At 47.4% G+C, this 24214-nt stretch overlaps 1 protein-coding gene across 1 annotated transcript; it reads right to left on the bottom strand.

Moving 5' to 3' along the window:
• Window positions 1-3434: 3434 nt before the first annotated feature.
• LOC115123926 (FERM, ARHGEF and pleckstrin domain-containing protein 1-like) lies at window positions 3435-22172 on the bottom strand. Its single transcript, XM_065015818.1, has 7 exons — window positions 21964-22172; window positions 18437-18532; window positions 17721-17887; window positions 16538-16639; window positions 16377-16449; window positions 16096-16255; window positions 3435-3619 (listed from the first exon to the last, which is right to left on the bottom strand). Exons 1-7 carry the CDS (start codon window positions 22144-22146, stop codon window positions 3435-3437), a joined length of 966 nt encoding a protein of 321 aa, XP_064871890.1. The 5' UTR covers window positions 22147-22172.
• Between the last annotated feature and the right edge of the window lie 2042 nt (window positions 22173-24214).

Here is a 24214-nt window from a genome sequence, read left to right as displayed (position 1 = left end):
CTCCCTAGCCTGGTAAAGTAACACAGCTCCTTACAGACTCTCCCTAGCCTGGTAAAGTGGAATAACACAGCTCCTTACAGACTCTCCCTAGCCTGGTAAAGTAACACAGCTCCTTACAGACTCTCCCTAGCCTGGTAAAGTAACACAGCTCCTTACAGACTCTCCCTAGCCTGGTAAAGTGGGATAACACAGCTCCTTACAGACTCTCACTAGCCTGGTAAAGTAACACAGTTCCTTACAGACTCTCACTAGCCTGGTAAAGTAACACAGCTCCTTACAGACTCTCACTAGCCTGGTAAAGTGGGATAACACAGCTCCTTACAGACTCTCCCTAGCCTGGTAAAGTGGGATAACACAGCTCCTTACAGACTCTCCCTAGCCTGGTAAAGTGGAATAACACAGCTCCTTACAGACTCTCCCTAGCCTGGTAAAGTGGAATAACACAGCTCCTTACAGACTCTCCCTAGCCTGGTAAAGTAACACAGCTCCTTACAGACTCTCCCTAGCCTGGTAAAGTGGGATAACACAGCTCCTTACAGACTCTCCCTAGCCTGGTAAAGTGGGATAACACAGCTCCTTACAGACTCTCCCTAGCCTGGTAAAGTGGGATAACACAGCTCCTTACAGACTCTCCCTAGCCTGGTAAAGTGGGATAACACAGCTCCTTACAGACTCTCCCTAGCCTGGTAAAGTAACACAGTTCCTTACAGACTCTCCCTAGCCTGGTAAAGTGGGATAACACAGTTCCTTACAGACTCTCCCTAGCCTGGTAAAGTGGGATAACACAGTTCCTTACAGACTCTCCCTAGCCTGGTAAAGTGGGATAACACAGCTCCTTATAGACTCTCCCTAGCCTGGTAAAGTAACACAGTTCCTTATAGACTCTCCCTAGCCTGGTAAAGTGGGATAACACAGTTCCTTATAGACTCTCCCTAGCCTGGTAAAGTGGGATAACACAGTTCCTTACAGACTCTCACTAGCCTGGTAAAGTAACACAGTTCCTTACAGACTCTCCCTAGCCTGGTAAAGGATAACAGCAGTTCCCATTACAGACTCTCCCTAGCCTGGTAAAGTGGGATAACACAGTTCCTTAGCAGACTCTCCTAGCCTGGTAAAGTGGGATAATACAGTTCCTTACAGACTCTCCTAGCCTGGTAAAGGTTCACTGCACAGACTAACCTGGTACACAGTTCCTTACAGACTCTCCCTAACCTGGTAAAGTAACACACCTTTCTGCAGACTCTCCCTAGCCTGGGCAAAGTGGGATAACACAGCCACTTACAGACTCTCCCTAGCCTGGTAAAGTGAATAACACAGTTCCTTATAGACTCTCCTAGCCTGGTAGTATAACACAGTTCCTTATAGACTCTCCCTAGCCTGGTAAAGTGGGATAACACAGCCCTGCAGGCGACCTCCCTAGCCTGGTAAAGTAACACAGCCCTTACAGACTCTCCTAGCCTGGTAAAGTGGGATAACACAGTTCCTTACAGACTCTCCCTAGCCTGGTAAAGTAACACAGCTCCTTACAGACTCTCACTAGCCTGGTAAAGTGGAAAACACAGCCCTTACAGACTCTCCCTAGCCTGGTAAAGTGGGATAACACAGCTCCTTACAGACTCTCCCTAGCCTGGTAAAGTGGAATAACACAGTCCTTACAGACTCTCCCTAGCCTGGTAAAGTGGGATAACACAGCTCCTTATAGACTCTCCCTAGCCTGGTAAAGTGGGATAACACAGCCCTTACAGACTCTCCCTAGCCTGGTAAAGTGGGATAACACAGTTCTTACAGACTCTCCCTAGCCTGGTAAAGTAACACAGTTCCTTACAGACTCTCCCTAGCCTGGTAAAGTGGGATAACACAGTTCCTTACAGACTCTCCCAGCCTGGTAAAAGTCTCCTAGGGATAACACAGCTCCTTACAGACTCTCCCTAGCCTGGTAAAGTGGGATAACACAGCTCCTTATAGACTCTCCTAGCCTGGTAAAGTAACACAGTTCCTTACAGACTCTCCCTAGCCTGGTAAAGTGGGATAACACAGCTCCTTACAGACTCTCCCTAGCCTGGTAAAGTAACACAGTTCCTTACAGACTCTCCTAGCCTGGTAAAGTGATAACACAGTTCCTTACAGACTCTCCCTAGCCTGGTAAAGTAACACAGTTCCTTACAGACTCTCCCTAGCCTGGTAAAGTGGAACACAGCTCCTTACAGACTCTCCCTAGCCTGGTAAAGTGGGATAACACAGCTCCTTACAGACTCTCCCTAGCCTGGTAAAGTGGGATAACACAGCTCTTACAGACTCTCCCTAGCCTATAACACAGTTCCTACAGACTCTCCCTAGCCTGGTAAAGTGGATAACACAGCTCCTTACCTCTCCCTAGCCTGGTAAAGTGACTCTCTCCTAGCCTGGTAAAGTAACACAGCTCCTTATAGACTCTCCCTAGCCTGGTAAAGTGGGATAACACAGCTCCTTATAGACTCTCCCTTAGCCTGGTAAAGTGGGATAACACAGTCCTTACAGACTCTCCCCCTAGCCTGGTAAAGTGGGATAACACAGCTCCTTACAGACTCTCCCTAGCCTGGTAAAGTGGAATAACACAGCTCTTACAGACTCTCCCTAGCCTGGTAAAGTGGGATAACACAGTTCCTTACAGACTCTCCCTAGCCTGGTAAAGTGGAATAACACAGCTCCTACAGACTTCCCTAGCCTGGTAAAGTGGAATAACACAGTTCCTTATAGACTCTCCCTAGCCTGGTAAAGTGGGATAACACAGCTCCTTATAGACTCTCACTAGCCTGGCAAAGTGGGATAACACAGTTCCTTACAGACTCTCCCTAGCCTGAGTAAAGTGGGATAACACAGTTCCAGACTCTCCCTAGCCTGGTAAAGTGGATACAGACACAGCACATTTTCTCAGACTCTCCCTAGCCTGGTAAAGTGGGATAACACAGTTCCTTACAGACTCTCCCTAGCCTGGTAAAGTGGGATAACACAGCTCCTGGACTCTCACTAGCTCTCCCTAGCCTGGGATAACACAGCTCCTTACAGACTCTCCTAGCCTGGTAAAGTGGGATAACACAGTTCCTTATAGACTCTCCCTAGCCTGGTAAAGTAACACAGTTCCTCAGACTCTCCCTAGCCTGGTAAAGTGGATAACACAGCTCCTCTCCCTAGCCTGGTAAAGTGGGACACAGCTTCCTCCAGACTCTCCCTAGCCTGGTAAAGTGGGATAACACAGCTCCTTACAGACTCTCCCTAGCCTGGTAAAGTATAACACAGCTCCTTACAGACTCTCCCAGCCTGGTAAAGTGGAATAACACAGCTCCTACAGACTCTCCCTAAGCCTGGTAAAGTAACACAGTTCCTTACAGACTCTCCCAATGGAATAACACAGCTTCCTTCACTCTCCCTACCCTGAAAGACGGTAACCTTCCTCCTTACAGACTCGCCTGGTAATCCGTGGGACGTAGCCAGACTCTCCTAGCCTGGTGAACAGGGGATGAGAGGGGGGAGGAATGGGCGTTGATGGGCGAGGGCTGGTGCCCGTTGGGGCTCTGACCCGGGCCGAAGGGAAAGGCTTTCTGCCCGTTCACCACCACTGGAGAGCTGCCTGAGATCACACCTGGAAGAGAGGAGGAGACAGGAACGAGTCAGAGAGATCAGAGCTGCCTGAGATCACACCTGGAAGAGAGGAGGAGACAGGAACGAGTCAGAGAGATCAGAGCTGCCTGAGATCACACCTGGAAGAGAGGAGGGGACAGGAACGAGTCAGAGAGATCAGAGCTGCCTGAGATCACACCTGGAAGAGAGGAGGGGACAGGAACGAGTCAGAGAGATCAGAGCTGCCTGAGATCACACCTGGAAGAGAGGAGGAGGGACAGGAACGAGTCAGAGAGATCAGAGTTGAGGAAGAGAGGGGAGGGGACAGGAACGAGTGAGATCAGAGTTGAGTGAGATCACACCTGGAAGAGAGGAGGGGACAGGAACGAGTCAGAGAGATCAGAGCTGCCTGAGATCACACCTGGAAGAGAGGAGGAGACAGGAACGAGTCAGAGAGATCAGAGTTGAGTGAGATCACACCTGGAAGAGAGGAGGGGACAGGAACGAGTCAGAGAGATCAGAGCTGCCTGAGATCACACCTGGAAGAGAGGAGGAGACAGGAACGAGTCAGAGAGATCAGAGCTGCCTGAGATCACACCTGGAAGAGAGGAGGGGACAGGAACGAGTCAGAGTCAGAGCTGCAGATCACACCTCAGGACCTAGAGAAATCAAGCTGCCTGAGATCACACCTGGAAGAGAGGAGGGGACAGGAACGAGTCAGAGCTGCATTCAACCTATCAAAACATGAAAACCTAACTAAAGTATAACTAAAGTCACGTAAAGGGTCCAGCTGAATTTAAAGTCATGTAAAGTGTCCAGATAAATGTAAAGTAATGTAAAGTGTCCAGTTGAATGTAAAGTGTCCAGTTGAATGTAGAGTAATGTAAAGTGTCCAGTTGAATGTAGAGTGTCCAGTTGAATGTAAAGTAATGTAAAGTGTCCTGTTGAATGTAAAGTGTCCAGTTGAATGTAAAGTGTCCAGTTGAATGTAAAGTGTCCAGTTGAATGTAAAGTGTCCAGTTGAATGTAAAGTGTCCAGTTGAATGTAAAGTGTCCAGTTGAATGTAAAGTGTCCAGTTGAATGTAAAGTAATGTAAAGTGTCCAGTTGAATGTAGTGTCCAGTTGAATGTAAAGTGTCCAGTTGAATGTAAAGTGTCCAGTTGAATGTAAAGTAATGTAAAGTGTCCAGTTGAATGTAAAGTGTCCAGTTGAATGTAAAGTGTCCAGTTGAATCTAAAGTAATGTAAAGTGTCCAGTTGAATGTAGTGTCCAGTTGAATGTAAAGTAAATGTAAAGTTGAATGTAAAGTGTCCAGTTGAATGTAAAGTGTCCAGTTGAATGTAAAGTGTCCAGTTGAATGTAATGTAAAGTGTCCAGTTGAATGTAAAGTGTCCAGTTGAATGTAAAGTGTTCATGTAAATAAAGGGTCCAGTTGAATGTAAAGTGTCCAGTTGAATGTAAAGTGTCCAGTTGAATGTAAAGTGTCCAGTTGAATGTAAAGGGTCCAGTTGAATGTAAAGTAATTGAATGTAAAGTGTCCAGTTGAATGTAAAGTGTCCAGTTGAATGTAAAGTGTAAAGTGTCCAAATGCCCAGTTGTAAAGTAATGTAAAGTGTCCAGTTGAATGTAAAGTGTCCAGTTGAATGTAAAGTGTCCAGTTGAATGTAAAGTGTCCAGTTGAATGTAAAGTGTCCAGTTGAATGTAAAGTGTCCAAATGTAAAAAGTGTAAAGTGCCCAGTTGAATGTAAAGTGTCCAGTTGAATGTAAAGTAATGTAAAGTGTCCAGTTGAATGTAAAGTGTCCAGTTGAATGTTAAGTAAAAAGTGTCCAGTTGAATGTAAAGGAAAAGGTTGAATGTAAAGTAAATGTAAAGTGTCCAGTTGAATGTAAAGTGTCCAGTTGAATGTAAAGTGTCCAGTTGAATGTAAAATGTCCAGTTGAATGTAAAGTAATGTAAAGTGTCCAGTTGAATGTAAAGTGTCCAGTTGAATGTAAAGTGTCCAGTTGAATGTAAAGTAAATGTAAAGTAATGTCCAGTTGAATGTAAAGTGTCCAGTTGAATGTAAAGTAATGTCCAGTTAAAATGTTGAATGTAAAGTGTCCAGTTGAATGTAAAGTGTCCAGTTGAATGTAAAGTGTCCAGTTGAATCTAAAGTAATGTAAAGTGTCCAGTTGAATGTAAAGTGCCCAGTTGAATGTAAAGTGCCCAGTTGAATGTAAAGTGTCCAGTTGAATGTAAAGTGTCCAGTTGAATGTAAAGTGTCCAGTTGAATGTAAAGTGTCCAGTTGAATGTAAAGTGTCCAGTTGAATCTAAAGTAATGTAAAGTGTCCAGTTGAATGCAAAGTGTCCAGTTGAATCTAAAGTAATGTAAAGTGTCCAGTTGAATGTAGTGTCCAGTTGAATGTAAAGTAAAGGGCCCAGTTGAATCTAAAGTGTCCAGTTGAATGTAAAGTAATATAAAGTGTCCAGTTGAATGTAAAGTAATGTAAAGTGTCCAGTTGAATGTAAAGTGTCCAGTTGAAAGTGTCCAGTTGAATGTAAAGTGTCCAGTTGAATGTAAAATGCCCAGTTGAATGTAAAAGTAATGTAAAGTGTCCAGTTGAATGCAAAGTGTCCAGTTGAATGTAAAGTGTCCAGTTGAATGTTAAGTAATATAAAGTGTCCAGTTGAATGTAAAGTGTCCAGTTGAATCTAAAGTAATGTAAAGTGTCCAGTTGAATGTAAAGTGTCCAGTTGAATCTAAAGTAATGTAAAGTGTCCAGTTGAATGTAAAGTGTCCAGTTGAATGTAATGTAAAAGGGCCCAGTTGAATGTAAAGTGTCCAGTTGAATGTAAAGTAATGTAAAGTGCCCAGTTGAATGTAAAGTGTCCAGTTGAATGTAAAGTGTCCAGTTGAATGTAAAGTAATGTAAAAAATGTCAATTGAATGTAAAGTAATGTAAAGTTGAATGTAAAGGGTCCTGTTGAATGTAAAGTAATGTCCAGTTGAATGTAAAGTGTCCAGTTGAATGTAAAGTGTCCAGTTGAATGTAAAGTGTCCAGTTGAATGTAGAGTAATGTAAAGTGTCCAGTTGAATGTAAAGTGTCCAGTTGAATGTAAAGTAATGTAAAATGCCCAGTTGAATGTAAAGTAATGTAAAGTGTCCAGTTGAATATAAAGTGTCCAGTTGAATGTAAAGTGTCCAGTTGAATGTGTGTCCAGTTGAATGTAAAGTGTCCAGTTGAATGTAAAGTAATGTAAAGTGCCCAGTTGAATGTAAAGTGTCCAGTTGAATGTAAAGTAATGTAAAGTGTCCAGTTGAATGTAAAGTGTCCAGTTGAATGTAAAGTGTCCAGTTGAATGTAAAGTGTCCAGTTGAATGTAAAAATGTCCAGTTGAATGTAAAGTAATGTAAAGTGTCCAGTTGAATGTAAAGTAAATGTAAAGTGTCCAGTTGAATGTAAAGTGTCCAGTTGAATGTAAAGTGTCCAGTTGAATGTAAAGTGTCCAGTTGAATGTTAAGTAATATAAAGTGTCCAGTTGAATGTAAAGTGCCCAGTTGAAAATGTAAAGTGTCCAGTTGAATGTAAAGTGTCCAGTTGAATGTAAATGTTGAATGTAAAGTGTCCAGTTGAATGTAAATGCCCAGTTGAATGTAAAGTAATGTAAAGTGTCCAGTTAAATGTAAAGTAATGTAAAGTGTCAGTTGAATGTAAAGTGTCCAGTTGAATGTAAAGTGTCCAGTTGAATGTAAAGTGTCCAGTTGAATGTTAAGTAATATAAAGTGTCCAGTTGAATGTAAAGTGTCCAGTTGAATGTAAAGTGTCCAGTTGAATGTAAAGTGTCCAGTTGAATGTAAAGTGAATGTAAGTTGAATGTAAAGTAATGTAAAGTGTCCAGTTGAATGTAAAGTGTCCAGTTGAATGTAAAGTAATGTAAAGTGTCCAGTTAAATGTAAAGGGTCCTGTTGAATGTAAAGTGTCCAGTTGAATGTAAAGTGTCCAGTTGAATGTAAAGGGTCCTGTTGAATGTAAAGTAATGTAAAGTGTCCAGTTGAATGTAAAGTGCCCAGTTGAATGTAAAGTGCCCAGTTGAATGTAAAGTGTCCAGTTGAATGTAAAGTGTCCAGTTGAATGTAAAGTGTCCAGTTGAATGTAAAGTGTCCAGTTGAATCTAAAGTAATGTAAAGTGTCCAGTTGAATGTAAAGTGTCCAGTTGAATCTAAAGTAATGTAAAGTGTCCAGTTGAATGTAGTGTCCAGTTGAATGTAAAGTAAAGGGCCCAGTTGAATCTAAAGTGTCCAGTTGAATGTAAAGTAATATAAAGTGTCCAGTTGAATGTAAAGTAATGTAAAGTGTCCAGTTGAATGTAAAGTGTCCAGTTGAATGTAAAGTGTCCAGTTGAATGTAAAGTGTCCAGTTGAATGTAAAATGCCCAGTTGAATGTAAAGTAATGTAAAGTGTCCAGTTGAATGTAAAGTAATGTAAAGTGTCCAGTTGAATGTAAAGTGTCCAGTTGAATGTAAAGTGTCCAGTTGAATGTTAAGTAATGTAAAGTGTCCAGTTGAATGTAAAGTGTCCAGTTGAATCTAAAGTAATGTAAAGTGTCCAGTTGAATGTAAAGTGTCCAGTTGAATCTAAAGTAATGTAAAGTGTCCAGTTGAATGTAGTGTCCAGTTGAATGTAAAGTAAAGGGCCCAGTTGAATCTAAAGTGTCCAGTTGAATGTAAAGTAATGTAAAGTGCCCAGTTGAATGTAAAGTGTCCAGTTGAATGTAAAGTGTCCAGTTGAATGTAAAGTGTCCAGTTGAATGTAAAGTAATGTAAAGTGCCCAGTTGAATGTAAAATGTCCAGTTGAATGTAAAGGGTCCTGTTGAATGTAAAGTAATGTAAAGTGTCCAGTTGAATGTAAAGTGTCCAGTTGAATGTAAAGTGTCCAGTTGAATGTAAAGTGTCCAGTTGAATGTAGAGTAATGTAAAGTGTCCAGTTGAATGTAAAGTGTCCAGTTGAATGTAAAGTAATGTAAAATGCCCAGTTGAATGTAGAGTAATGTAAAGTGTCCAGTTGAATATAACGTGTCCAGTTGAATGTAAAGTGTCCAGTTGAATGTAAAGTGTCCAGTTGAATGCAAAGTGTCCAGTTGAATGTAAAGTGTTCAGTTGAATGTAAAGTGTCCAGTTGAATGTAAAATGCCCAGTTGAATGTAAAGTGTCCAGTTGAATGTAAAGTGTCCTGTTGAATATAAAGTAATGTAAAGTGTCCAGTTGAATGTAAAGTGTCCAGTTGAATGTAAAGTGTCCAGTTGAATGTAAAATACCCAGTTGAATGTAAAGTAATGTAAAGGGTCCAGCTGAATCTAAAGTGTCCAGTTGAATGTAAAAGGTCCAGATAAATGTAAAATACCCAGTTGAATGTAAAGTAATGTAAAGGGTCCAGTTGAATGTAAAGTGTCCAGTTGAATGTAAAGGGTCCAGTTGGATGTAATGTAATGTGTCCAGTTGAATGTAATGTAATGTAAAGTGTCCAGTTGAATGTAAAGTAATGTAAAGTGTCCAGTTAAATGTAAAATAAAGGCTCCAGTTGAATGTAAAGTTTCCAGTTAAATGTAAAGGGTCCTGTTGAATGTAAAGTAATGTAAAGTGTCCAGTTGAATGTAAAGTAATGTAAAGTGTCCAGTTGAATGTAAAGTAATGTAAAAAGTGTCCTGTTGAATGTAAAGTGTCCAGTTAAATGTAAAGGGTCCTGTTGAATGTAAAGTAATGTAAAGTGTCCAGTTGAATGTAAAGGGTCTAGTTGAATGTAAAGTGTCCAGTTAAATGTAAAGTAATGTAAAAAGTGTCCAGCTGAATGTAAAGTCATGTAAAAAGTGTCCAGTTGAATGTAAAGTGTCCAGCCAGGAGAGAAGAACAACAGTGGAACACAGTAGAGAGAGAGAGGAAACAGCCTGGAGAGAAGCACAACAGTGGAACACAGTAGAGAGACAGAGGAAACAGTCTGGAGAGAAGCACAACAGTGGAACACAGTAGAGAGACAGAGGAAACAGCCTGGAGAGAAGCACAACAGTTGAACACAGTAGAGAGACAGAGGAAACAGCCTGGAGAGAAGCACAACAGTGGAACACAGTAGAGAGACAGAGGAAACAGCCTGGAGAGAAGCACAACAGTGGAACACAGTAGAGAGAGAGAGGAAACAGCCTGGAGAGAAGCACAACAGTGGAACACAGTAGAGAGAGAGAGGAAAAAGTCTGGAGAGAAGCACAACAGTGGAACACAGTAGAGAGACAGAGGAAACAGCCTGGAGAGAAGCACAACAGTTGAACACAGTAGAGAGAGACAGAGGAAACAGCCTGGAGAGAAGCACAACAGTGGAACACAGTAGAGAGAGAGAGGAAACAGCCTGGAGAGAAGCACAACAGTGGAACACAGCAGAGAGACAGAGGAAACAGCCTGGAGAGAAGCACAACAGTGGAACACAGTAGAGAGAGACAGAGGAAACAGCCTGGAGAGAAGCACAACAGTGGAACACAGTAGAGAGACAGAGGAAACAGCCTGGAGAGAAGCACAACAGTGGAACACAGTAGAGAGACAGAGGAAACAGCCTGGAGAGAAGCACAACAGTGGAACACAGTAGAGAGACAGAGGAAACAGCCTGGAGAGAAGCACAACAGTGGAACACAGTAGAGAGAGACAGAGGAAACAGCCTGGAGAGAAGCACAACAGTGGAACACAGTAGAGAGAGACAGAGGAAACAGCCTGGAGAGAAGCACAACAGTGGAACACAGTAGAGAGACAGAGGAAACAGCCTGGAGAGAAGCACAACAGTGGAACACAGCAGAGAGAGAGACAGAGGAAACAGCCTGGAGAGAAGCACAACAGTGGAACACAGTAGAGAGAGAGAGGAAACAGTCTGGAGAGAAGCACAACAGTGGAACACAGTAGAGAGACAGAGGAAACAGCCTGGAGAGAAGCACAACAGTGGAACACAGTAGAGAGACAGAGGAAACAGCCTGGAGAGAAGCACAACAGTGGAACACAGTAGAGAGACAGAGGAAACAGCCTGGAGAGAAGCACAACAGTGGAACACAGTAGAGAGACAGAGGAAACAGCCTGGAGAGAAGCACAACAGTGGAACACAGTAGAGAGACAGAGGAAACAGCCTGGAGAGAAGCACAACAGTGGAACACAGCAGAGAGAGAGACAGAGGAAACAGCCTGGAGAGAAGCACAACAGTGGAACACAGTAGAGAGACAGAGGAAACAGCCTGGAGAGAAGCACAACAGTGGAACACAGTAGAGAGACAGAGGAAACAGCCTGGAGAGAAGCACAACAGTGGAACACAGTAGAGAGACAGAGGAAACAGCCTGAGAGAAGCACAACAGTGGAACACAGTAGAGAGAGAGACAGAGGAAACAGCCTGGAGAGAAGCACAACAGTGGAACACAGTAGAGAGACAGAGGAAACAGCCTGGAGAGAAGCACAACAGTGGAACACAGCAGAGAGAGAGACAGAGGAAACAGCCTGGAGAGAAGCACAACAGTGGAACACAGTAGAGAGAGAGAGGAAACAGTCTGGAGAGAAGCACAACAGTGGAACACAGTAGAGAGACAGAGGAAACAGCCTGGAGAGAAGAACAACAGTGGAACACAGTAGAGAGACAGAGGAAACAGCCTGGAGAGAAGCACAACAGTGGAACACAGTAGAGAGACAGAGGAAACAGCCTGGAGAGAAGCACAACAGTGGAACACAGTAGAGAGACAGAGGAAACAGCCTGGAGAGAAGCACAACAGTGGAACACAGTAGAGAGAGAGAGGTAACAGCCTGGAGAGAAGCACAACAGTGGAACACAGTAGAGAGACAGAGGAAACAGCCTGGAGAGAAGCACAACAGTGGAACACAGTAGAGAGACAGAGGAAACAGCCTGGAGAGAAGCACAACAGTGGAACACAGTAGAGAGAGACAGAGGAAACAGCCTGGAGAGAAGCACAACAGTGGAACACAGTAGAGAGAGAGAGGTAACAGCCTGGAGAGAAGCACAACAGTGGAACACAGTAGAGAGACAGAGGAAACAGCCTGGAGAGAAGCACAACAGTGGAACACAGTAGAGAGACAGAGGAAACAGCCTGGAGAGAAGCACAACAGTGGAACACAGTAGAGAGAGACAGAGGAAACAGCCTGGAGAGAAGCACAACAGTGGAACACAGTAGAGAGAGAGACAGAGGAAACAGCCTGGAGAGAAGCACAACAGTGGAACACAGTAGAGAGACAGAGGAAACAGCCTGGAGAGAAGCACAACAGTGGAACACAGTAGAGAGACAGAGGAAACAGCCTGGAGAGAAGCACAACAGCATTCAAAGGCATAGAAGCTTTGAACATAGTCTGATTTATCTGTCATGTTTTTAATGTTAAATATAATGTGTTGTCAGAGAATGTAATCAAACCAATGACAATGATGAGGATGAAGCGGCGGCCATGTTGGATTTGCCAAAGAACAGAAATCAGGATCAGGGCCGAAAGGAACAACAATGAGATGTCTATCTTGTTTACATGCCAGGAGTCAAGCCAAGCAGACAGCAAAGAGGAAGGGGGAGGGGGGGTCAGACAGACTGATGATTTGGATGACTGCTGATACAGAGAGGGGGGGGGGATTGGGCTGGGTCGGTGTTCGGAGAGGACAGGGGAACATCAAAACGGCTGATAAAATAACCTTACAGCTCAATGAACTGCTCCTAACATTCTCAACGTGTATTGATCCTGACTAATCCAAACTACTGCTTAGTGTACTGAGCGACATTTAGATATTTATTGGGCCTAACCCTAACCCTCTATCCCTAACCCCCTAACCCTCATGGGCCTAACCCAACCCAAAGTATAATGTCACAAACTACAAGTCCAAAGTGTGTATAAAAAATAATCCCCCCCTCACGATAGTAAAAGTGCTGTACAGAATTAATAAATTGTACTCTAGATTTAGAAGGCTGATTGGCCTCCAGTTAAAGTAACGATTTATACGCTAACAACCCTGAGAGATGCTAACAGTGGCAGGGAGCTAACCCTGAGAGATGCTAACAGTGGCAGGGAGCTAACCCTGAGAGATGCTAACAGTGGCAGGGAGCTAACCCTGGGAGGTGCTAACCGTGGCAGGAGCTAACCCTGGGAGAGGTGCTAAGCCCGAGGGAGGCGCTAACTGTGGCAGGGAGCTAACCCTGAGGGAGGGGCTGCTGTGGCAGGAGCCAACCTAGGGAGGCTAACTGTGGCAGGGAGCTAACCCTAGGGGAGGGGCTAACTGTGGCAGGGAGCTAACCCTAGGGGAGATGCTAACAGTGGCAGGGAGCTAACCCTGGGGGAGGGGCTAACAGTGGCAGGGAGCTAACCCTGAGGGAGATGCTAACTGTGGCAGGGAGCTAACCTTGGGGGAGGGTCTAACCCTGGGGGAGGGGCTAACAGTGGCAGGGAGCTAACCCTGGGGGAGATGCTAACAGTGGCAGGGAGCTAACCCTGGGGGAGGGGCTAACAGTGGCAGGGAGCTAACCCTGGGGGAGGCGCTAACAGTGGCAGGGAGATAACCCTGAGAGATGCTAACAGTGGCAGGGAGCTAACCCTGGGGGAGGCGCTAACAGTGGCAGGGAGCTAACCCTGAGAGATGCTAACAGTGGCAGGGAGCTAACCCTAGGGGAGGGGCTAACAGTGGCAGGGAGCTAACCCTGGGGAGGGGCTAACAGTGGCAGGGAGCTAACCCTGGGGGATATGCTAACAGTGGCAGGGAGCTAACCCTGAGGGAGGGGCTAACAGTGGCAGGGAGCTAACCCTGAGGGAGGGGCTAACCGTGGCAGGGAGCTAACCCTGGGGGAGGGGCTAACAGTGGCAGGGAGCTAACCCTGAGGGAGGGGCTAACTGTGGCAGGGAGCTAACCCTGAGGGAGGGGATAACTGTGGCAGGGAGCTAACCCTGGGGGAGGCACTAACAGTGGCAGGGAGCTAACCCTGGGGGAGGCGCTAACAGTGGCAGGGAGCCAACCCTGAGGGAGGGGCTAACAGTGGCAGGGGTGCCAACCCTGGGGAGGGGCTAACAGTGGCAGGGAGCTAACCCTGGGGAGGGGCTAACAGTGGCAGGAGCCAACCCTGGGGGAGGGGCTAACAGTGGCAGGGAGCTAACCCTGAGGGAGGCGCTAACAGTGGCAGGGTGCTAACCCTGAGGGAGGGGCTAACAGTGGCAGGGAGCTAACCCTGAGGGGGAGGGGCTAACAGTGGCAGGGAGCTAACCCTGAGGGAGGGGCTAACAGTGGCAGGGAGCTAACCCTGAGGGGGAGGGGCTAACAGTGGCAGGGAGCTAACCCTGGGGAGGGGCTAACAGTGGCAGGGAGCTAACCCTGGGGGAGGGGCTAACAGTGGCAGGGAGCTAACCCTGGGGGAGGGGCTAACAGTGGCAGGGAGCTAACCCTGGGGAGGGGCTAACAGTGGCAGGGAGCTAACCCTAGGGAGGGGCTAACAGTGGCAGGGAGCTAACCCTGAGGGAGGTGCTAACAGTGGCAGGGAGCTAACCGTGGGGGAGGGGCTAACAGTGGCAGGGAGCTAACCCTGAGGGAGGTGCTAACAGTGGCAGGGAGCTAACCCTAGGGGAGGCGCTAACAGTGGCAGGGAGCTAACCGTGGGGGAGGGGCTAACTGTGGCAGGGAGCTAACCCTGGGGGAGGGGCTAACAGTGGCAGGGAGCTAACCCTGGGGAAGGGGCTAACAGTGGCAGGGAGCTAACCCTGAGGGAGGGAGCTAACCCTGAGGGAGGCGCTAACCGTGGCAGGGAGATAACCCTGAGGGAGGGGCTAACCGTGGCAGGGAGATAACCCTGGGGGAGGGTCTAACAGTGGCAGGGAGCTAACCCTGGGGGAGGTGCTAACAGTGGCAGGGAGCTAACCCTGGGGGAGGCGCTAACAGTGGCATCGAGCTAACAGTGGCAGGAGCCAACCCTGGGGAGGGGCTAACAGTGGCAGGGAGCTAACCCTGGGGGAGGGGCTAACAGTGGCAGGGAGCTAACCCTGAGGGAGGGGCTAACAGGGAACCCTGGGGGAGGGGGCTAACAGGGCAGGGTCCTAACCCTGGGGAGGGCTAACAGGGCAGGGAGCTAACCCTGAGGGAGGGGCTAACCGTGGCAGGGAGCTAACCCTGAGGGAGGGGCTAACAGGGCAGGGTAGCTAACCCTGAGGGAGGGGCTAACAGTGGCAGGGTAACCCTGGGGGAGGGGCTAACAGTGCAGGGCGCTACCCTGGGGAGGGGCTAACAGGGCAGGGTCCTAACCCTGGGGAGGGGATAACAGTGGCAGGGAGCTAACCCTGGGGGAGGGGCTAACTGTGGCAGGGAGCTAACCCTGGGGGAGGGGCTAACAGTGGCAGGGAGCTAACCCTGGGGGAGGGGCTAACAGTGGCAGGGAGCTAACCCTGGGGGAGGGGCTAACCCTGAGGGAGGCTAACCGTGGCAGGGAGATAACCCTGAGGGAGGGGCCAACCGTGGCAGGAGATAACCCTGGGGAGGGTCTAACAGGGCAGGGAGCTAACCCTGGGGGAGGTGCTAACAGTGGCAGGGAGCTAACCCTGGGGGAGGCGCTAACAGGGCAGGGTACTAACCCTGGGGGAGGGGCTAACAGTGGCAGGAGCTAACCCTGGGGGAGGGGCTAACAGTGGCAGGGAGCTAACCCTGAGGGAGGGGCTAACCGTGGCAGGGAGCTAACCCTGAGGGAGGGGCTAACAGGGCAGGGTACTAACCCTGGGGGAGGGGCTAACAGGGCAGGGTCCTAACCATGGGGGAGGGGCTAACAGGGCAGGGAGCTAACCCTGAGGGAGGCGCTAACCGTGGCAGGGAGCTAACCCTGAGGGAGGGGCTAACAGGGCAGGGTACTAACCCTGAGGGAGGGGCTAACAGTGCAGGGCGCTAACCCTGGGGAGGGGCTAACAGTGCAGGGCGCTAACCCTGGGGGAGGGGCTAACAGTGCAGGGCGCTAACCTGGGGGAGGGGCTAACAGTGGCAGGGGCTGGGGAGGGGCAGTGGCAGCTAACCCTGGGGAGGGGCTAACAGTGGCAGGGAGCCAACCCTGGGAGGCGCTAACCCTGGGGGAGGGGTGTGCAGGGAGCTAACCCTGGGGCAGGAGCTGGCCCTGCTAACAGTGGCAGGGAGCTAACCCTGGGGAGGGGCTAGTGGCAGGGAGCTAACCCTGAGGGAGGGGCTGGCAGGGAGCTAACCCTGAGGGAGGGGCTAACAGTGGCAGGGAGCTAACCCTGGGGAGGGGCTAACAGTGGCAGGGAGCTAACCCTGGGGGAGGGGCTAACAGTGGCAGGGAGCTAACCCTGGGGGAGGCGCTAACCCCGAGGGAGGTGCTAACAGTGGCAGGGAGCTAACCCTGGGGGAGGTGCTAACAGTGGCAGGGAGCTAACCCTGGGGGAGGGGCTAACAGTGGCAGGGAGCTAACCCCGAGGGAGGTGCTAACATGTGTGTGTGAGCGTGTGCCTCTGGCCTCGTTCTCCATCTATACCAGAACAGTGGACGTAGGAGATAGAAGAGCTGCTGCCTTCAGCTGCCTGTCGGACTGGACCTGAGATCTGCAGCTCTGGGTGTCCCGTGGTGGAGGGTAGGGCCTGGGCCTCTGGTCCAGCCTGGTGGCCGTTGGTCACTGTAGGGGCCACTGAGACACTCTGGAGAGGAGGGAGAGAGAGAAGTTAAAGGGATACTCTGTGATATAAAGACCAGAACACACACTAACTCTATTCCTTCTCCTATGAATCAAAGAGAGAAAGGTCACCAGGATATACTGACCTCTGGTGGCACTGTGGATGTCTTTCTGTCCTGGGGTGTCAGGCTGCTGCCGGACACCTTCTTACTGTGTTTCCTGGTGGGGAGAGGAGACAGGCGAGGCTTAGTCTATCAACTGTTGAGGTAAAGGGACATTGACATGGGAACCTGAGCCACAAATACGCCTCAGGCTGACATCCAGACCAGGTGAAGTCTCACCTTTCAAAAGGGACCTTTGGAACTCTGAGTCCTTGACGTAATCGAAAACCTGCTTCTGTGTCCGACCGCTGCAGATATAAAGAGACAGAACGTGGTAGTAGGTTGAAACACAGAGGTCTGATGAAGCAGCACAGTCCCTGTAAAAGGACTGTCAGTGAAAGGCCCTGACACAATAGGAAAGGTTACATTGTTGAGTCCAGTATCAAACCTCTACAAGCTCCACCCACCCACCAGCCTACCCAAACCTCTACAAGCTCCACCCACCCAGCCAGCCTACCTAAACCTCTACAAGCTCCACCCACCCAACCAGCCAGCCTACCCAAACCTCTACAAGCTCCACCCACCCAACCAGCCAGCCTACCCAAACCTCTACAAGCTCCACCCACCCACCTAGCCAGCCTACCCAAACCTCTACAAGCTCCACCCACCCAGCCAGCCTACCCAAACCTCTACAAGCTCCACCCACCCACCCACCTAGCCAGCCTACCCAAACCTCTACAAGCTCCACCCACCCAGCCAGCCTACCCAAACCTCTACAAGCTCCACCCACCCACCCAGCCTAACTAAACCTCTACAAGCTCCACCCATCCAGCCAGCCTATCCAAACCTCTACAAGCTCCACCCACCCAGCCAGCCTATCCAAACCTCTACAAGCTCCACCCAGCCTACCTAAACCTCTACAAGCTCCACCCACCCAGCCAGCCTACCTAAACCTCTACAAGCTCCACCCACCCAGCCAGCCTAACTAAACCTCTACAAGCTCCACCCACCCAGCCAGCCTACCCAAACCTCTACAAGCTCCACCCACCCAGCCAGCCTAACTAAACCTCTACAAGCTCCACCCACCCACCCAGCCAGCCTAACTAAACCTCTACAAGCTCCACCCACCCACCCAGCCAGCCTACCTAAACCTCTACAAGCTCCACCCACCCACCCAGCCAGCCTAACTAAACCTCTACAAGCTCCACCCACCCACCTAGCCTACCTAAACCTCTACCAGCTCCACCCACCCACCTAGCCTACCTAAACCTCTACCAGCTCCACCCACCCACCCAGCCAGCCAGCCTATCCAAACCTCTACAAGCTCCACCCACCCTCCCAGCCAGCCTATCCAAACCTCTACAAGCTCCACCCACCCAGCCAGCCTACCTAAACCTGAAGGAGGACCCTCTGGTGAAGAGAACAGCTTTGGCTTTGGGCTTGGGTTCCTCCAACAGTCTGAAGAAGGCGTGGTACTCCACACATATTTTCCAGAAGATCTTACAACCATCTCTACTGGCCATCACAAACTCAAGAGTGTCCTGGTATGTACTCTGCTGCAGGCAGAGACATGGTCAACACATAGCTTAGCATTGGTTAGAACAGGAGAAACCATCTCTACTGGCCATCACAAACTCCAGAGTGTCCTGGTATGTACTCTGCTGCAGGCACAGACATCATCAACACATAGCTTAGCATTGGTTAGAACAGGAGAAACCATCTCTACTGGCCATCACAAACTCCAGAGTGTCCTGGTATGTACTCTGCTGCAGGCACAGACATGGTCAACACATAGCTTAGCATTGGTTAGAACAGGAGAAACGAGGGCTCATCTACTGATAAAACACTGTGTTGGTTAGAACAGGAGAAACCAGGGCTCATCTACTGATAAAACACTGTGTTGGTTAGAACAGGAGAAACCAGGGCTCATCTACTGATAAAACACTGTGTTGGTTAGAACAGGAGAAACCAGGGCTCATCTACTGATAAAACACTGTGTTGGAACTAACTGTGGAATATTGCTGTGAATTTACTGAGAAATAAATCAACACCCTTTCAACCAATCGGAATGTAGTATTCTGGCAAGCCGTGGTATAAGGACTTACATTGAGGTCTGGTCTGAGTTTGATGAGAAAACGTTTCCTCTTGAAGCTGAGCTTGCGGACTTTAGACCAGTTAAAAGCATTGATCTTAGTGTGTCCCTATAGGAGAGAGGAGTTTAGACCAGTTAAAAGCATTGATCTTAGTGTGTCCCTATAGGAGAGACTTTAGACCAGTTAAAAGCATTGATCTTAGTGTGTCCCTATAGGAGAGACTTTAGACCAGTTAAAAGCATTGATCTTAGTGTGTCCCTATAGGAGAGACTTTAGACCAGTTAAAAGCATTGATCTTAGTGTGTCCCTATAGGAGAGACTTTAGACCAGTTAAAAGCATTGATCTTAGTGTGTCCCTATAAGAGAGAGAGTTTAGACCAGTTAAAAGCATTGATCTTAGTGTGTCCCTATAGGAGAGAGAGTTTAGACCAGTTAAAAGCATTGATCTTAGTGTGTCCCTATAGGAGAGACTTTAGACCAGTTAAAAGCATTGATCTTAGTGTGTCCCTATGGAGAGACTTTAGACCAGTTAAAAGCATTGATCTTAGTGTCCCTATAGGAGAGACTTTAGACCAGTTAAAAGCATTGATCTTAGTGTGTCCCTATAGGAGAGAGAGTTTAGACCAGTTAAAAGCATTGATCTTAGTGTGTCCCTATAGGAGAGACTTTAGACCAGTTAAAAGCATTGATCTTAGTGTGTCCCTATAGGAGAGACTTTAGACCAGTTAAAAGCATTGATCTTAGTGTGTCCCTATAGGAGAGACTTTAGACCAGTTAAAAGCATTGATCTTAGTGTGTCCCTATAGGAGAGAGGAGTTTAGACCAGTTAAAAGCATTGATCTTAGTGTGTCCCTATAGGAGAGACTTTAGACCAGTTAAAAGCATTGATCTTAGTGTGTCCCTATAGGAGAGACTTTAGACCAGTTAAAAGCATTGATCTTAGTGTGTCCCTATAGGAGAGAGAGTTTAGACCAGTTAAAAGCATTGATCTTAGTGTGTCCCTATAGGAGAGAGAGTTTAGACCAGTTAAAAGCATTGATCTTAGTGTGTCCCTATAGGAGAGAGGAGTTTAGACCAGTTAAAAGCATTGATCTTAGTGTGTCCCTATAGGAGAGACTTTAGACCAGTTAAAAGCATTGATCTTAGTGTGTCCCTATAGGAGAGAGGAGTTTAGACCAGTTAAAAGCATTGATCTTAGTGTGTCCCTATAGGAGAGAGGAGTTTCAGTTGGTTGGACAACATGCATACAGACAGGACATAAGATTGTGTATCACAGAGAGCACTTCCCAGACAGTCTTCTACCTTTTATTTGCGGTCGATAGTTGATTTGCTGCTAAGAAACCACTACTGAAGGACACCAATAAGAAGAGACTTGCCTGGTCCAAGAAACACGAGCAATGGACATTAGACCGATGGAAATCTGTCCTTTGGTCTGATGAGTACAAATTTGAGATGTTTGGTTCCAACCGCTGTGCGTTTGTGAGAAGCAGAGTAGGTGTACGGATGATCTCTTCCGTGTATGGGTCCTGCGTCAGACGGCCTCCACAATCACCCGACCTCAACCCAATTCAGATGGTTTGGGATGAGTTGGAGCGCAGAGTGAAGGAAAAACAAGTGCTCAGCATATGTGGGAACTCCTTCAAGACTGTTGGAAAGGCATTCCAGGTGAAGCTGGTTGAGAGAATGCCAAGAGTGTGCAAAGGGTGGCTACTTTGAAGAATCTAAATGGTAAAATATGCTGGAGTGGTGTAAAGCTCGCCGCCATTGGACTCTGGAGCAGTGGTAACGTGTTCTCTGGAGGGATGAATCACACTTCACCATCTGGCAGTCCGACGGACTAACCTGAGTTTGGCGGATGCCAGGACAATGTTACTTTCCGCAATACATAATGCCAACTGTAAAGTTTGGTGGAGGAATAATGGCTGTTTTTCATGGTTCAGGCCCTTTAGTTCCAACCATGTAGTGTAAATACAGTGGGGCAAAAAAGTATTTAGTCAGCCACCAATTGTGCAAGTTCTCCCACTTAAAAAGATGAGAGAGGCCTGTAATTTTCATCATAGGTACACTTCAACTATGACAGACAAAATTAGAAAAAAAATCCAGAAAATCACATTGTGGGATTTTTAATGAATTTATTTGCAAATTATGATGGAAAATAAGAGAACTTGCACAAGTTGGTGGCTGACTAAATACTTTTTTGCCCCACTGTATATATTTTTGTGTGTGGAAAGAAAAGCTGACTCAAGAGCAGCCAGCCCGGTATTCGTAGCCAGCCGGGCATTCGTGGCCAGCCGGGCATTCGTAGCCAGCCGGGCATTCGTGGCCAGCCGGGCATTCGTGGCCAGCCGGGCATTCGTGGCCAGCCGGACATTCGTGCGGTTGAGTCCGTTTCTGCTGTAACATGGACTGTTGTTCCTTGGTAAGCTTGGTGCTTGACAGACGAGTCTTCGGTTGCCTAGGCAACGCCCCCCTCCCCTTTTTCCTTCTCCAAATGGTTATTACGGTGACCGTCGTCATTTGGCTGACCAATAACCATCATCCAATATTCCATGCCAGTCACAGCCCTAAGTGGTATGACGTGGATTCATAACGACAGCATTACTCAAATCTAAAGTTATTTGTCACATACAACAGAGAAATGCTGAATACAACAGGTGTAGTAGGCCTTACAGTGAAATGCTGAATACAACAGGTGTAGGTAGACCTCACAGTGAAATGCTGAATACAACAGGTGTAGTAGACCTCACAGTGAAATGCTGAATACAACAGGTGTAGGTAGACCTCACAGTGAAATGCTGAATACAACAGGTGTAGTAGACCTCACAGTGAAATGCTGAATACAACAGGTGTAGGTAGACCTCACAGTGAAATGCTGAATACAACAGGTGTAGTAGACCTCACAGTGAAATGCTGAATACAACAGGTGTAGTAGACCTTACAGTGAAATGCTGAATACAACAGGTGTAGTGGACCTTACAGTGAAATGCTGAATACAACAGGTGTAGTAGACCTCACAGTGAAATGCTGAATACAACAGGTGTAGTAGACCTTACAGTGAAATGCTGAATACAACAGGTGTAGTAGACCTCACAGTGAAATACTGAATACAACAGGTGTAGTAGACCTCACAGTGAAATGCTGAATACAACAGGTGTAGTAGACCTCACAGTGAAATACTGAATACAACAGGTGTAGTAGACCTCACAGTGAAATGCTGAATACAACAGGTGTAGTAGACCTTACAGTGAAATGCTGAATACAACAGGTGTAGTAGACCTCACAGTGAAATGCTGAATACAACAGGTGTAGTAGACCTCACAGTGAAATACTGAATACAACAGGTGTAGTAGACCTCACAGTGAAATGCTGAATACAACAGGTGTAGTAGACCTTACAGTGAAATGCTGAATACAACAGGTGTAGTAGACATTACAGTGAAATGCTGAATACAACAGGTGTAGTAGACCTTAAAAAAGGTAAGAGATCAGAAATGAACTCCCATGTTCCTGGTGGATAAACATCTGGAGCACATACAGTACCTGAAACACCAGCAGTCCAATATGAGACACAGCCAGACTGAGCTTGGTACCCTCTCGGTCCTTAGCAGGGTGGAGCCTGACTCCGTACATCTCCAACCGCCGGGCGATCTCCAATAGCTGATAGTCTGAGTCCGCTGGCGTCTGTCCTCTGGGGACACAGGACACATACCAACCCTTTATCATATCATAGTCTGTCCTCTGGGGACACACAGGACACACACCAACCCTTCATCATATCATAGTCTGGCTCTAATGGAGTCTGTCCTCTGGGGACACACAGGACACATACCAACCCTTTATCATATCATAGTCTGTCCTCTGGGGACACAGGACACATACCAACCCTTTATCATATCATAGTCTGTCCCCTGGGGACACAGGACACATACCAACCCTTTATCATATCATAGTCTGTCCCCTGGGGACACACAGGACACATACCAACCCTTTATCATATCATAGTCTGTCCTCTGGGGACACACAGGACACATACCAACCCTTTATCATATCATAGTCTGTCCCCTGGGGACACAGGACACATACCAACCCTTTATCATATCATAGTCTGGCTCTAATGGAGTCTGTCCTCTGGGGACACACAGGACACATACCAACCCTTTATCATATCATAGTCTGTCCTCTGGGGACACACAGGACACATACCAACCCTTTATCATATCATAGTCTGTCCTCTGGGGACACAGGACACATACCAACCCTTTATCATATCATAGTCTGTCCCCTGGGGACACAGGACACATACCAACCCTTTATCATATCATAGTCTGGCGTCTGTCCTCTGGGGACACAGGACACATACCAACACTTTATCATATCATAGTCTGTCCTCTGGGGACACACAGGACACATACCAACCCTTTATCATATCATAGTCTGTCCCCTGGGGACACAGGACACATACCAACCCTTTATCATATCATAGTCTGTCCTCTGGGGACACAGGACACATACCAACCCTTTATCATATCATAGTCTGGTGTCTGTCCTCTGGGGACACAGGACACATACCAACCCTTTATCATATCATAGTCTGTCCTCTGGGGACACACAGGACACATACCAACTCTTTATCATATCATAGTCTGGCTCTAATGGCGTCTGTCCTCTGGGGACACAGGACACATACCAACACTTTATCATATCATAGTCTGGCTCTAATGGCGTCTGTCCTCTGGGGACACAGGACACATACCAACCCTTTATCATATCATAGTCTGTCCTCTGGGGACACACAGGACACATACCAACACTATCATATCATAGTCTGGTGTCTGTCCTCTGGGGACACAGGACACATACCAACCCTTTATCATATCATAGTCTGTCCTCTGGGGACACAGGACACATACCAACCCTTTATCATATCATAGTCTGTCCTCTGGGGACACAGGACACATACCAACCCTTTATCATATCATAGTCTGTCCCCTGGGGACACAGGACACATACCAACCCTTTATCATATCATAGTCTGTCCTCTGGGGACACACAGGACACATACCAACCCTTTATCATATCATAGTCTGGCTCTAATGGCGTCTGTCCTCTGGGGACACAGGACACATACCAACCCTTTATCATATCATAGTCTGTCCTCTGGGGACACAGGACACATACCAACACTATCATATCATAGTCTGTCCTCTGGGGACACACAGGACACACACCAACCCTTCATCATATCATAGTCTGGCGTCTGTCCTCTGGGGACACACAGGACACATACCAACCCTTTATCATATCATAGTCTGTCCTCTGGGGACACACAGGACACATACCAACCCTTTATCATATCATAGTCTGTCCTCTGGGGACACAGGACACATACCAACCCTTTATCATATCATAGTCTGTCCTCTGGGGACACACAGGACACATACCAACCCTTTATCATATCATAGTCTGTCCTCTGGGGACACACAGGACACATACCAACCCTTTATCATATCATAGTCTGTCGTCTGTCCTCTGGGGACACAGGACACATACCAACCCTTTATCATATCATAGTCTGTCCTCTGGGGACACAGGACACATACCAACCCTTTATCATATCATAGTCTGTCCTCTGGGGACACAGGACACATACCAACCCTTTATCATATCATAGTCTGGCTCTAATGGCGTCTGTCCTCTGGGGACACAGGACACATACCAACCCTAACTAACCCTAACCCATACCAACCCTAACTAACCCTAACCCATACCACCCTAACTAACCCTAACCCAT

Source organism: Oncorhynchus nerka, unplaced genomic scaffold, assembly GCF_034236695.1.
Source record: "Oncorhynchus nerka isolate Pitt River unplaced genomic scaffold, Oner_Uvic_2.0 unplaced_scaffold_1265, whole genome shotgun sequence".
NCBI classification, from domain to species: Eukaryota; Metazoa; Chordata; class Actinopteri; order Salmoniformes; family Salmonidae; genus Oncorhynchus; species Oncorhynchus nerka.
Note: the sequence above shows the minus strand (reverse complement) of the source record. Positions and strands in the feature narration are given on the sequence as shown.